Source organism: Anthonomus grandis, chromosome 3, assembly GCF_022605725.1.
Source record: "Anthonomus grandis grandis chromosome 3, icAntGran1.3, whole genome shotgun sequence".
Taxonomy (NCBI): domain Eukaryota; kingdom Metazoa; phylum Arthropoda; class Insecta; order Coleoptera; family Curculionidae; genus Anthonomus; species Anthonomus grandis.
In genome coordinates this window covers 3,938,587-3,952,699 of record NC_065548.1, presented here as the reverse complement: position 1 = coordinate 3,952,699, position 14,113 = coordinate 3,938,587, and the positions used below count along the sequence as shown (strand labels likewise).

Genomic DNA, 14,113 nt, shown 5'->3' with positions numbered 1-14,113 from the left:
TGGTGACAATGTTTTATGCTGCCACATTTAATTGAGAATGTTTACATTTTAAAAAGTTCGACAAAAATTCCTACCGATCGTAAAAAGTAAAATATTTATTTGGTTTTTGTTAATTAATAAATAATTTAAACGTAAAAATCAAAGTAGGCCTATGGTTATGAAACTCGGTATTCGGGGATAATTTTGCATTCTAAACGACTTTTTCTTATAAACTTTTTTTATATCTTGCCTAGAAATACTACTTTACCTACTCATAAAATTTTAAAAATGCTTCTATCAAAGCATGCTTGATTTTTAAAAATTAAAATAATGCTAAATTTCATTTTTTAACCAAGCAGGGCTGGATGCCAAACGGTCAAATTTCAACTACAAAATTTTTTGTCATTTTTACGTATAAATTCGCTTATCCTGGGACACACTGTAGACTCTGCTATTACTTTCTTAAAACCCCTGACCTTTTACCATCTTTTCTTCAAAATCTCACAAACTAAACGAGAACCGTCTTTTTGTGACCAATCAAATAACATAAAAATTCAAAGATTGGAGGGACATAAAGTCAATGGTCTCAAATTATGGTATCACATTAAATGTGAACGTCAGCATTATTTTTTATGTATTTACTTTTGTTTCAACTTAAATGTTTGTGGTGTTAATCTAATAGCTTTACCGATCCGACGATGCCTTAGGGCGAAACACGTGTGATAGTTTTTAAAGAATAAATATAATTTGAGACCATTGACTTTGTGTCCCTCCAATCTCTGAATTTTTATTAATAAGAGGTCTCTTTGAGAAAAATGGACTACTTTTTTGAATTTTTCCAAATAACACAGTTACTATAGAGAATTAATGTAGATGTTTCCAAAATAATAAAGTTTACTAACAACTATTTCATTTTAGGCTTTGGCAGATTTCACTTCTCCCTTTTGGCAGTATGCGGCCTCATATACCTAAACACCGCAGTGGGGATCACGATCATATCATTCGTTCTACCATCGGCCACATGCGATTTCCAGATGTCTTCGTCGGACAAGGGATGGTTAACCGCCGCTCCTATGCTTGGTAAGTTATCACACAACTCGATATCAAACTTACTTTAAGACGGATTAAATGTATCAAATGGCGTTTCACACAGCCTCAGCAAATTTCCGAGGCGTAAATAATATAGAATAGTTATGGTTTGCGTTATTATTTTCAATGGGTCATTGTGTAAAAAGTAATCGGTTGCCGTTTTACTGTTTGTTTAGAGATGAATTAAAACACAAATAGCCAACTGACTTAATATAGGTTAAACAGAATAATTATTTACGCTGTATTTATTTTGATTCAAAAGTGGCGCCAAATATTCACGCCTCTTGTGTGTCGTGCACTTTATTCACTCATAAATAATTAAATCATATTATATATTATATAAAAATTATAGTTTAAAAATTAACGAAGTTACCTTAATTTTAAAATACCTTAAATTTATATTCTTCAAATATGACTTTGCAGGAGTATTTTGACCATGTTTTGGAAAGCTTATAGAGTATAGTATTCTTTAGGTCGCGAAACTAGTTGCCAGTAAATCGAAATTTTAAAACATCTATACCATTTTTCTCTTTACCTCTTTCCTGTCCATTCCAGTTCAGTTGTTTAAAACATTTACCTGTAGAGCTTCTCTTTCTATCTCTCTTAAATTACTAATTTCCCTTTTTATAATTTTATTCAAATTATCATTTATTTTTTGGTTATCTAAACCCTAAAGCGCATACTTTTTAGGTACCTACATCATTTTATGTCGTTCATTCACCATCTGATCATTTTCATTAACATTGTTTTTAAACTATATTCTCAATCTAATGTGCCAGAGATTAGCATTGTTGAAATGGGTGTATATACCTATAACTAAATGACGTCTAATAATATAATTTTTAGGGATGGTAATTGGCTCGTATTTCTGGGGTTGCCTGGCTGACACCAAGGGTAGGAAAACCGTGCTGATCGGCGCCCTCCTGATGGACGGAATATGCGGATTACTATCCAGCATCTCTCAAGTGTACTGGCTTTTCATGTTTCTCCGGTTTCTAAACGGGTTTGCGTAAGTACTGTCTCGAAAAAGATCTTCTCATCCACTATATTCACTCTTTTTTTCTTACAGTATCACAGGGGCAATGGGAATTTGCTTCCCTTACTTAGGAGAATTCCAGCCGGGGAAGTACAGAGAAACTATCCTATGCTGGATGGAACTGTTCTGGACCCTGGGTGTCATAGTGCTGCCCGGAATCGCTTGGATTATCATTCCAATGGAATTCGAGTATGTGTACGAGCATTTTAAGTTTGCCAGTTGGAACCTGTTTGTGGCGGCATGCGCGGTTCCAAGCATTTTCATTGGTATATGGCTGATATTCTTCCCGGAGAGTCCCAAGTTCCTTTTAGAATGTGGTGAGGCGGACGCAGCCCTAGACGTCCTAAGGGATATGTACGCTAGCAACTATAAGGACGATCCTGCTAACTTTCCCGTAAGTTTCTTTTAAAACGAATTAAATATTGAGATATAAAGAAAAAAATGGTTTCAGGTGCGAAGCCTTCGCGAAAAAGTGCGCACCATGAGTGTGGTCTCGCAACAATCTACGAGGAGCATCAGGAGCCTGCGCATACGTAAACCGAAGGAACTGAAACTTTTATTGGCTGAAATTTGGGAGCAAACCAAGGCGTTGTGTAAGCCTCCTCACTTGAGATATACGGTGATTACTTGTGCCATCCAGTTTGGGCTCACCTCAAGGTAATCGTAAAGTTATTATCCTTAATACTGATAGCATAATGTGTGAATGTTAAAAAAGAGGATTTATTGCCTAATAATTTGGTATTAGAACGTTTTTTGTACCGCAGAAACTCTCTTTGAGTTAGAGGCATTTTTATCCATCAATGTCTTTTTCCCAAGATTTTTTTCTTCATTGGATATGTTTGAGCACAATTTGATAACCACTAGGAATATTCTTGTAATTTTTGCATACAAATATAAAGGAATTTTTGATAATGAATGCGATTACGGTAGACACATGATTGTGGATTAAAGATTTAGATAGTTATAAGCAGTTTTGGTTAAGACATATTTTTCAAAATTTTGTCCATCTTAATATTTTTCCAAAAATTCGGAATATCCTTAAAAGTGTTATGAAAAAGGAAAGAGCTTTCTTTTCCAAATAATTTCGTATATAAACGTTTCTTATACCTCAAATGCCTTCTGAGTTAGAGGCAATTTTATCAAATAAGGTCCAAGCGCCAATGTTGTCCATGTTAATATTTTCTCGAAAAATCAGAATATCTTTAAAAGCGTCATAAATATAGAAAGTGCATTCTTTTCCAAATAATTTCGTATATGAACGTTTCTTGTACCTCAAAAACTTTTCAAGTTAGAGGCATTTTTGTCACCCAAGGTCCAAGCACCACCAAATTTAATGTTTTTGAAATTCAATTTTTATTATCAAGATTTCTTTTTCTTTATCGGACATTTTTGAACATAACTTTAGAACCCCTAGGGCTATTCTTATAATTTTTGCACACAAATATAAAGGATTTTCTAATGATGGATTTGAGGGTAAAAACACGGTTCTAGGTTGAGGATTTAGGTAATTATGAGCAGTTATGGTGGTGCCAGTTTTTTCACCTTTTTGTTCATCTTAATATTTTTCTTGAAAATTTGGAATATTCTCAAAAGTGTTATGAATAAAGAAAGAGCATTCTTTTCCAAATAATTTCGTATATGAATGTTTCTTGTACCTCAAAAGCCTTCTGAGTTAGAGGCAATTTTATCAAATAAGGTCCAAGCGCCAATGTTGTCCATGTTAATATTTTCTCGAAAAATCGGAATATCTTTAAAAGCGTCATAAATATAGAAAGTGCATTCTTTTCCAAATAATTTCATGTATGAACGTTTCTTGTACCTCAAAAACTTTTCAAGTTAGAGGCATTTTTGTCACCCAAGGTCCAAGCACCACCAAATTTAATGTTTTTGAAATTCAAGTTTTATTATCAAGATTTCTTTTTCTTTATCGGATATTTTTGAACATAACTTTAGAACCCCTAGGGATATTCTTATAATTTTTGCACACAAATATAAAGGATTTTCTGATGATGGATTTGAGGGTAAAAACACGGTTCTAGGTTAAGGATTTAGGTAGTTATGAGCAGTTTTGGTGGTGCCAGTTTTTTCCCCTTTTTGTTCATCTTAATATTTTTCTTGAAAATTCGGAATATTCTCAAAAGTGTTATGAATAAAGAAAGAGCATTCTTTTCCAAATAATTTCGTATATGAATGTTTCTTGTACCTCAAAAGCCTTCTGAGTTAGAGGCAATTTTATCAAATAAGGTCCAAGCGCCAATGTTGTCCATGTTAATATTTTCTCGAAAAATCGGAATATCTTTAAAAGCGTCATAAATATAGAAAGTGCATTCTTTTCCAAATAATTTCATGTACGAACGTTTCTTGTACCTCAAAAACTTTTCAAGTTAGAGGCATTTTTGTCACCCAAGGTCCAAGCACCACCAAATTTAATGTTTTTGAAATTCAAGTTTTATTATCAAGATTTCTTTTTCTTTATCGGACATTTTTGAACATAACTTTAGAACCCCTAGGGCTATTCTTATAATTTTTGCACACAAATATAAAGGATTTTCTGATGATGGATTTGAGGGTAAAAACACGGTTCTAGATTGAGGATTTAGGTAATTATGAGCAGTTATGGTGGTGCCAGTTTTTTCACCTTTTTGTTCATCTTAATATTTTTCTTGAAAATTCGGAATATTCTCAAAAGTGTTATGAATAAAGAAAGAGCATTCTTTTCCAAATAATTTCATATATGAATGTTTCTTGTACCTCAAAAGCCTTCTGAGTTAGAGGCAATTTTATCAAATAAGGTCCAAGCGCCAATGTTGTCCATGTTAATATTTTCTCGAAAAATCGGAATATCTTTAAAAGCGTCATAAATATAGAAAGTGCATTCTTTTCCAAATAATTTCATGTATGAACGTTTCTTGTACCTCAAAAACTTTTCAAGTTAGAGGCATTTTTGTCACCCAAGGTCCAAGCACCACCAAATTTAATGTTTTTGAAATTCAAGTTTTATTATCAAGATTTCTTTTTCTTTATCGGACATTTTTGAACATAACTTTAGAACCCCTAGGGATATTCTTATAATTTTTGCACACAAATATAAAGGATTTTCTGATGATGGATTTGAGGGTAAAAACACGGTTCTAGGTTGAGGATTTAGGTAATTATGAGCAGTTATGGTGGTGCCAGTTTTTTCACCTTTTTGTTCATCTTAATATTTTTCTTGAAAATTCGGAATATTCTCAAAAGTGTTATGAATAAAGAAAGAGCATTCTTTTCCAAATAATTTCGTATATGAATGTTTCTTGTACCTCAAAAGCCTTCTGAGTTAGAGGCAATTTTATCAAATAAGGTCCAAGCGCCAATGTTGTCCATGTTAATATTTTCTCGAAAAATCGGAATATCTTTAAAAGCGTCATAAATATAGAAAGTGCATTCTTTTCCAAATAATTTCATGTACGAACGTTTCTTGTACCTCAAAAACTTTTCAAGTTAGAGGCATTTTTGTCACCCAAGATCCAAGCACCACCAAATTTAATGTTTTTGAAATTCAAGTTTTATTATCAAGATTTCTTTTTCTTTATCGGACATTTTTGAACATAACTTTAGAACCCCTAGGGATATTCTTATAATTTTTGCACACAAATATAAAGGATTTTCTGATGATGAATTTGAGGGTAAAAACACGGTTCTAGGTTAAGGATTTAGGTAATTATGAGCAGTTTTGGTGGTGCCATTTTTTTCAAAATTTTGTCCATCTTAATATTTTCTCAAAAATTCGGAAAATCCTTAAAAGTGTTATGAATAAAGAAAGAGCATTCTTTTCCAAATAATTTCGTATATGAACGTTTTTTGTACCTCAAAAACTTTCCGAGTTAAAGGCAATTTTGTCAACCAAGGTCCAAGCACCACCAAATTTAATGTTTTTGAAATTCAAGTCACATTATCAAGATTTCTCTTCTTTAGCAGGCATTTTTGAGCATAACTTTGTAAACCATTAGGAATATTCTTATAATTTTTGCACACAAATATAAACCAATCCCTGATGATAAGTTTCCAAATACTTTCACATCGGAACATTTCTTGTACCTCAAAAACTTCGTGAGCTAAAGGCAATTTTGCCAACCAAGGACCCTTGCAACACTTGTTTGTGTTTTTCACATTAAAACAGCAAGAGTTTCTGAAGTTACAAACACCCTTTTCCCTTTGTAGCTACTACACTTTAATGATCTGGTTTCCTGAGCTCTTCTACCGCTTCGAAGAGTTCGAAACCCTTCATCCCAACGATAAAGCGACAGTATGCGAAGTTTCTTCGGTGGTAATTTCGGCAAATGCCACAGGGGGCCCTGGCGAATTCTGCGGAGAACCCATTGCGGATTCGGTATTCTTACATACGCTCATCATTGGACTCGCGTGTATCCCTACCAGTTTTTGGTTGCCACTTTGCGTGCATCGGTTAGGAGCGAAGTTCTTTTTGGGTAAGTCGCTATTTCTGTTTGTTGAATTTTATTTTTAACGAATTTAATGCAGTTTTTAGCCTTTTGGTGGCAGGCTCCGTGACTATCGGTCTTTACTTCGTCGATTCTACTTATTCCAATTTGGCCCTCTCGTGCGTTTTTGAGGCTCTCACCAGTTTGGGAATCAGTACCGTGTACTGTGTTATGGTTGATTTATTCCCTACAAATCTCAGGTAAGTGTTTAAACATATAAGTAAATAATTAGTAGACAATAATAATAATAAAGCGATTTGTATATAACGTGTATATATTTTTCTCCACCATTACAAGCAACGGGCTTTCGGCTAACAAATAGCCACCATACGGGTCAAAATTTAACAAAAAAAAAACCTCTTCCTAAAGGGGTCAAAACATAAAATATCATGACAATACAGTAAAGCCTCAAACGACGGTGATCCGGATTTTACATACATATATGTTTTTTATTAGGGAATATTATATGTATATAACTAAAAAATTACCTACAAATATGTGATAAACGAGAAAAACAGACAAATTAAAAGGATAAACTAAATTACATGTTTGCTATGCAGTAGGTACATAATTAAGCTAATTAAAAAAGTCTGTAATTTTAGCTTGCTTTACTTTTTCTTGGTTTTTCATAAAATCCATTTCTTTAAGTCTTTGAAGAACAAGAATATCATGCAATGGCACTTGATTTTCTTCAGCTCACTTTAAGCATAAATTGAAGCCCTTCACTGCTTCATCATTTTTGACTCCTTTCTCTCTCCCTTGATTTTCGTCATCATCTTCACATTCTTCGCTGCTGCTATAATGCATTTCGTTGCTTTCTATCTCATCTAATACCAAGTTGTCATCATTTTCAATCCAGTTATTCACTTCATTAGGATTTATTCCGTTTTCACTTAGTGTTTGGAGCATAGCCGAAACATCCGTTAAAGCTCGTAGCTTTTCCTGTAATTGCTTTAGCGAAATCAGATCATCGGCTTCGTATTCTAAATCATTACCAAAAACCGTTCCTTTTGGAATTACTTTTTCTCAACATTTTTGTAAAACCTCTACAGTAAGTTTTGACCATGCATTGCTCAGTAAGTATGTTGCAGTTTTGAGATTTAAGGTCTTTAATACCTGGATAACATTTTCTTCATTTTGTGATAAAATGTGCGCCAAAAGGCTCTTACGGTAAAACACTTTAGTCAACCTTATGGCATTTTGATCCATGGGTTGCAGCAATGCTGTGCAATTTGGCGGAAGAAAGATTGTTTGGAAATGGCCATCCTCACTTCTTCTGGCGATTCATGGCTTGAGGCATTGTCAATGATTAAAAGAGCACGTTCAGTTAGATTTTGGCTTCTTAAATACTCTTTTACTTGCCTAATAAACGAATTATGAAACCACTCTTTAAATATTGCAGATGTCATCCAAGCATTGCAGGAATTTTTGTACTCTACGGGTATGGGTACATTTTTAAATGCTCTGGGATTTTTTGCTTTTCCAATGACGAGAATTCTCAATTTGTGAGAACCATATCCATTTACACATGCCAGGAAAGTAACCCGCTCCTTATTTATTTTTCGTCCCGGTGCTGTCTTTTCTTGAGAACGAACAATTGTTTTTTCCGGTAACATTTTCCAGTACAACGATGATTCATCAGCATTGTAAACCTGCGTAGGAATTAAATTCAGGTCTTTTATTTTCTGTGCCAACATATTATTAAAAGGCTCGACAGCAGTTTCGTCATTGGATAATTTCTCACCACAAATTTTTAAAGCTCTCAAACCATGTCTTTTTCTGAAATTTGCGATCCAACCTCGACTGGCTGCAAAATTCTCATTTCCATAAACATCGTTGTAGATTTGCTTTGCTTTGGCTGCTAAAATTTCATATGATATGGGAATGTGTCTGGAACCTTGCCTGCAAAACCATTCGAACAATCGCTTTTCCATTCTGGGATATTCAGGTTTACTTAGTGTTTTCCTAGCTTGTGGTACGCTATCACGACCGCTAATAAAACTAAAAATAAAATACAAAACATTAGTAAAAATAAAACGTCTTTATAAACCTTGGCACATTCTTTTTAATGCTCAATTTGTTCTTTTTAATATCCGAAATTGTGGATGTGCCTACATCGTATTCACTAGCTAAGGCTTTTCCACTCACGCCACGTTCTAATCTGTTCAGTATATCAAGCTTTTGTTTTAAAGATAATGTTTTATGCTTTCGTCTTGGAGCCATATTCCCCAGAATTGGTGTAGGAAGGCCAGGAAGTAATAAGTGTCGACTGTAATACCTATGTAACGTTAAAAACTAAACTTTCGCAAACTACCAATCAATTTAAACTTGTCAAAGCCTGCAAAACGGCTGAAAACAGCGCGATCCGGATTATCGCGTACAAGCGAATCCGGACTATAACGTACATAATAGCGGCAAAATTCGTGTTCGGACTACTGAAGCATCCGGAGTAACGCATGTCCGGATTATCAAGGCTCTACTGTATATATTTTTTTAACAAACGTACGTCACAATTTAAAATTAACAAAAGTTGAGACATAAAAGACAATAACCATCATTTGAAAGACTATATACAGAGACAGAATAGACAGTTAATAAAATTATGTGTTTAAAATGTAATAAGAATGATTCGTGTAAAAAAAAAAGTTTTGTCATGATATTTTAAGTATACACGGTCACTCTAACAAGTTATATAAATATTTGTTTTAGGGTAATGGCAGCAGCTCTATCACTAACTTTCGGCCGAGGTGGGGCCCTAATTGGAAACTTGCTATTTGGATTCTTGATTGACTTGAACTGTGTGGTTCCTATAGTATTATTTGCTGGAATGCTGTTTGGTATGTCTATGATTTAATCTGATGTAATTGTGATAATAGTGTTTTTCTTTTAAATATTTCAGGTAGTGGACTGTTATGTCTGCTGCTGCCAAACACAGGCGGCGGTGCCCTAGATTGAAAACAATAAAATAACATAAATTAGGGAATAATCTTAATGTTATTTATTTGCCATTCTCGAAGATAATAGGGTATGTAGTAAATGTCAGTTAAACTCTCAAGTCTCAATTTGTACAGTATGTGTTAAGGAATTAGAAATTAATTTATTAGAGAAACTAGCAGTCGCCATTCAGTTCAGTTTAAAATCACTTTTAGTTTTACTTAATCTGACTCCTGTTTTAGTTCACAAAACATTCGCACCAGTTATATAAATGACCAGTAATGGTTTAATGCAACTATGTTGTAAGTCTTTAGTTTTATGCAAAGTATACTTCTATGTGATATTAAATAGATTTAGGTAATTTTTGTAAAAATGATGCAATAAATGTCATTTCTTCTTGCATCTGTATTTGTTATAAGTAAAATAAATAAAAGTAGATTTTTTTGTCTTTTTAAGGGTTGTTACACAAGTAAAGACATGAATTGAGAATCACAAAAAGGAACAATTTTTCTCTTAACAAATATCAATCTTTTTCAAAAAACATTTCTGTCCAATCACAACCCGAGTCACCTTCCAACTCCTTACATTTATCCATAAACAACTTACCCTTACTTTCCTCATAATCATATTCAATAAAGTCCTTTACATGCATCTTACTGTCTTCAAAAGGCTTTAATTCCTTATAAACCCATTCTCTACCCTCATACTGAGGCTGCAAGGGTACAGAATTCATAAATTGCTCCCTGGTAAACAACTGGGGCCTTAAGCCAAATGTATTATCAAGGAACTCTAGGGCATCTTTAAAACAGGTAAGATTATTGAAAATTTTCTTCTGCCTCCTAGTGAAAACTTTGTCTAGCATAAAAACTAAATGATGATGGAAGCATTGGAATGTTAAGTTAGGAGGCCTTTCAGGTATTGTTCCTCGACAAACTGTTTCATCATAAGTTTCCAAAGTTAGTGTACTGTTGTAACAAATATCGAGCCACTCTTGCACACACTCAAGTGAAGTACTTTTAGACCCAGCAAATAATAATGGATTAGATAAAAGAGCATTGGCCACCATAACACCTTTTACACCAGTTTTTTCTTGCAGATCATAACACCCGTCTAAACTCACAACCCCACCGTTACCAATGACAGGAACATTTACACTATCCACAATGAGTTTCAAAGATTCTTCTTTAATACTCCCCGAATTATTGTCCGGAGTCCTTGCATGTATAGTCATAAAACTAACCCCGCACTTTTCCAGAGCTTGACAAACCTTGACACTCTCCCTATCATCTTGTTGAATCCTCGTCTTAACACTGATGGTAAAAGGTTTTGCGATTCTATTCCTACACTCTCTAACAAGCTCAAAGATCTTCTGAGGGTCCTTTAACATTTGGCATCCCAAGTTCATGTCTCTGGCCCACCTTTGGGGGCAGCCACAGTTCAAATCGACTCCGTCACAGTAGGGAGCCACCATATAACTTGCTCCGACAAAGTCATGCACAGTATTTGCGGCAAATTGGGTTATAACAGGGGTGTCTATGAGGTTGGTGGTGAACTCGTTACTACGCGCCTTGTTACTTTTACAAAAGGAATCGGCCAAGATCATGGGGGTGAAGGTGAGGTCGCAGTACTGACTCACGAGGTTTCGGAACTGTAGTTTACTGTAGCGGACCATTGGGGCGCAGACTTTTACTAGTTTTTTTGTGTAGAAGAGTTCTAGGACGTCGGTTGTTGGTTTTTCTGGGTGTGTCATCGTTAAATTGAATGAAATTAAAGATTTGTTAGAAGTAATTTTTGTGCAATTTGAGTAAGTAAATAGTAAACATAACCAAAGTTTTATATGGTAGTGGCTAGGGTAGTATCAGATATTAGATGGCAGTTATTAATTAATTAAATACCGCGAGATGGCGCTCAAAGCAATGGCTAATAAAACAACGCCTTATTATTATTACAAGTATTACTTTTGCGCTAAACATGATTTCCAAATAATTAAGAAAACGTGAAATACCATACGGGCTAATTACTCTTATATTGACCTAAAATATGTTTATTTTGTTCCTACCACTAAAAAACAAAATATACCAATAAATAAACAACATTTTTTTCACATTGTTGACGTTTATATTTAACTGTCAAATTGTTGACAAAAGACATAACCTATTTAGAAGAATCAAATTAATTACCACAGCATTGCCAGATTGTCAAGTGATTTTCTCTTGAAACCAGAGGTTTCATTCTTTATTATAATATTTTATAAGTGAAGGTCCTGGCTCCTTCTGAAGTTTTAGGGTCTAAGATTGGGGTTGTATTGGGTTTGGCTAAAGACATACCAGCCTATAAAAAATATCTGATATAAACACCTACTGTGTGTTAAATTAGAGTAATAATTTAAATATAAGTAATGTTGATGAATAGGAAATTCAATTACAATAAATTCCTAGTAAAAACCACAATTTACCATTGACGACTATAAGAACTACCAAACCTTTATCTAAACCGAATTAAATTTTGTTAAGTACGGCAACAGTGCCAGCATCCTTGTCGAAAATAATGACGTTTCAAAGAGTTTTCGCATTGTAAGATTTGGAAAATGACGTCATTTAGTAAAAATTTTTTTAGATTTTTAAGTGCATAATAAAATCCAATCAAACATTTGTTTGTTTTAAAATATTCAATAGACCGTAGTTTTTCTACAAAACCAAAAATGCTTTTGAAAATTGTTTTGTCTTGCAATAAAATAGGTTATGTTAACAATTTGACAGTGAAATGTCAACGTTCCATAACAAGACGATTTGGTAAACAATTATATATAAAATTTAGTTTATATTTTATTTATTTAATAATGTAGGAACAAAATAAATAGATTTTCTATATATATGTAAGAGCAATTAACCCGTAGTAGCAGTACCTGCAGTTCCGTAGCATCATTTTAATATTTGTGTCGACAAGTAAGTAATAAATTTGGGATGTGAGTAAAATTGTAAGTGTTGTGATAGGTGTAAACTGTAAAAATTGCAAAAAAAATTCTTTATTAGATATATTTGTATTTAAAACAAAAAAACACCAGTACATATTTTACGACTAAGCATACTAAACATCTTTAAGATATTCTATCAATATGTTGGTCGAGGGCTATATTTATTACTTCTTACAGTAGTTTATGCTTACAGCCAAATATTTTAGGACCCATTTAACATTTGCAATAACGAATCGTTTAAAAAACATGTATGAACTCAATATAGGATTTGCAAGTTCCGAGAAATGATTTTTATTTATCCCTAAATTTATTCAATCACAAAAAAATAAAAGACCTTAGGTACAATGTAAATATATTCTTGCAGAAAGTCTTAACCATTTTCTGTAGAAATATTTAATATTAGCCTTTGGGATACCTACTAGATACATACATTAAGTCATACCATTAGTATGTATAGGTGATGTTTTGGTAATCAAAGAGGCATTACAAAGAATATCTCTTTCAGGCATTTCTTATTATATTCCATGTAATTTTCTCATTGTTTCTGGGAATCTGCAGTAGTGCTTCTTATTTTTAAAGCATTTTAACCATTTATTTATTTATCAATGGACAGTAAGCCCATACATAACAATAAAATAAAAGTAGAAGGAATTTATCTATCCTAACAGCTAACATTTTATAACAATACATAGTAACAGAAGGAGTATAAGAGTTACATTTTAATTCACTGTTGAAAGCACTCACATAAAACAATCTAAACAACAATAATAGGCAAAAGATTGACATGGGCGAAGATAGAGCCTCAAAAATGGGGGGGCTAAAGCCCCCATCCAGGGGCAGAGTTACACAAAGAGGTGAGGGGGTGGCCATCAAAGAAAAGTCTGCCGCAGGCGCCGCCGGAGGTAACAAATTTTTTGGTGGGCACCTTCATTATCACTTATAAGCCGTTAAAATTATTAAAAAAAAAGAATAGTCTTAAACAGCTTCTATTCTAATTTGCTATACTAATATCATGAATTTGTTTTATTTTTATTTTCATATTAGGTTTCATCCAAGGAACACGTTTCTGAATTTTATTGCAATATACATAATGGTATGAACCATTCTGTATATGTATTGGAGTATATTGCATACACAGCAAAAGTCAAAAGTCACTAGTTTTAAAAAAAAATTTAAGCTTTCAAGAAAAATTTCAAAGTTCAAAATAATATTATTTTAATATCTAATTGTCGGACTTAATTAATTTAGACAAAGTTAAACACGACGTTTCGGTTGGTACGTATCTCCAACCATTATTATATTAAAATGTTATATTAAGTGTAAACACAGTATAAAGAACAAGATTCTAGTTTATGTTCGGTGGTGTAAACTAGCAGTTTACACTTGGTAACGGTTGGAGATACTTACCAACCAAAACGTCTTGTTTAACTTTGTTTAAATTAATTAAGAAAATGCAAATCCGACAATTAGATATTACTTCTTCATTGTCTGCCACCTTCAAAACCAATATCATTTTAATAAAACACAATAATTCTTCAAAAATAGTAAAAGCAAAATTTATTTAAAATGTCCTTAAATAAAATAAAATCCAATAAAATTATCTTATAACTACTCTAATAAAAG

General features: G+C 33.3%; 2 protein-coding genes across 4 annotated transcripts in view; one reads left to right on the top strand and one right to left on the bottom strand.

The window, feature by feature from the left end:
- LOC126734094 (synaptic vesicle glycoprotein 2B-like) overlaps nt 1-9,918 on the top strand; it is a 35,822-nt gene extending 25,904 nt beyond the window's left edge. For all 3 annotated transcript variants that reach the window (XM_050437615.1, XM_050437616.1, XM_050437614.1), the window contains exons 3-10: nt 898-1,059; nt 1,915-2,077; nt 2,138-2,498; nt 2,556-2,761; nt 6,305-6,570; nt 6,623-6,782; nt 9,292-9,419; nt 9,482-9,918. In XM_050437615.1, the coding sequence (XP_050293572.1) occupies nt 898-1,059; nt 1,915-2,077; nt 2,138-2,498; nt 2,556-2,761; nt 6,305-6,570; nt 6,623-6,782; nt 9,292-9,419; nt 9,482-9,537 (1,502 nt within the window). In that variant the 3' untranslated portion in view covers nt 9,538-9,918. The remainder of the gene's footprint in view (nt 1-897; nt 1,060-1,914; nt 2,078-2,137; nt 2,499-2,555; nt 2,762-6,304; nt 6,571-6,622; nt 6,783-9,291; nt 9,420-9,481) is intronic.
- On the bottom strand, nt 9,558-11,452 carry LOC126734095 (tRNA-dihydrouridine(20a/20b) synthase [NAD(P)+]-like). Its single transcript, XM_050437617.1, has one exon. The coding sequence runs from the start codon at nt 11,264-11,266 to the stop codon at nt 10,040-10,042; it is 1,227 nt and encodes a 408-aa protein (XP_050293574.1). The 5' UTR covers nt 11,267-11,452; the 3' UTR covers nt 9,558-10,039.
- Nucleotides 11,453-14,113: the final 2,661 nt, after the last annotated feature.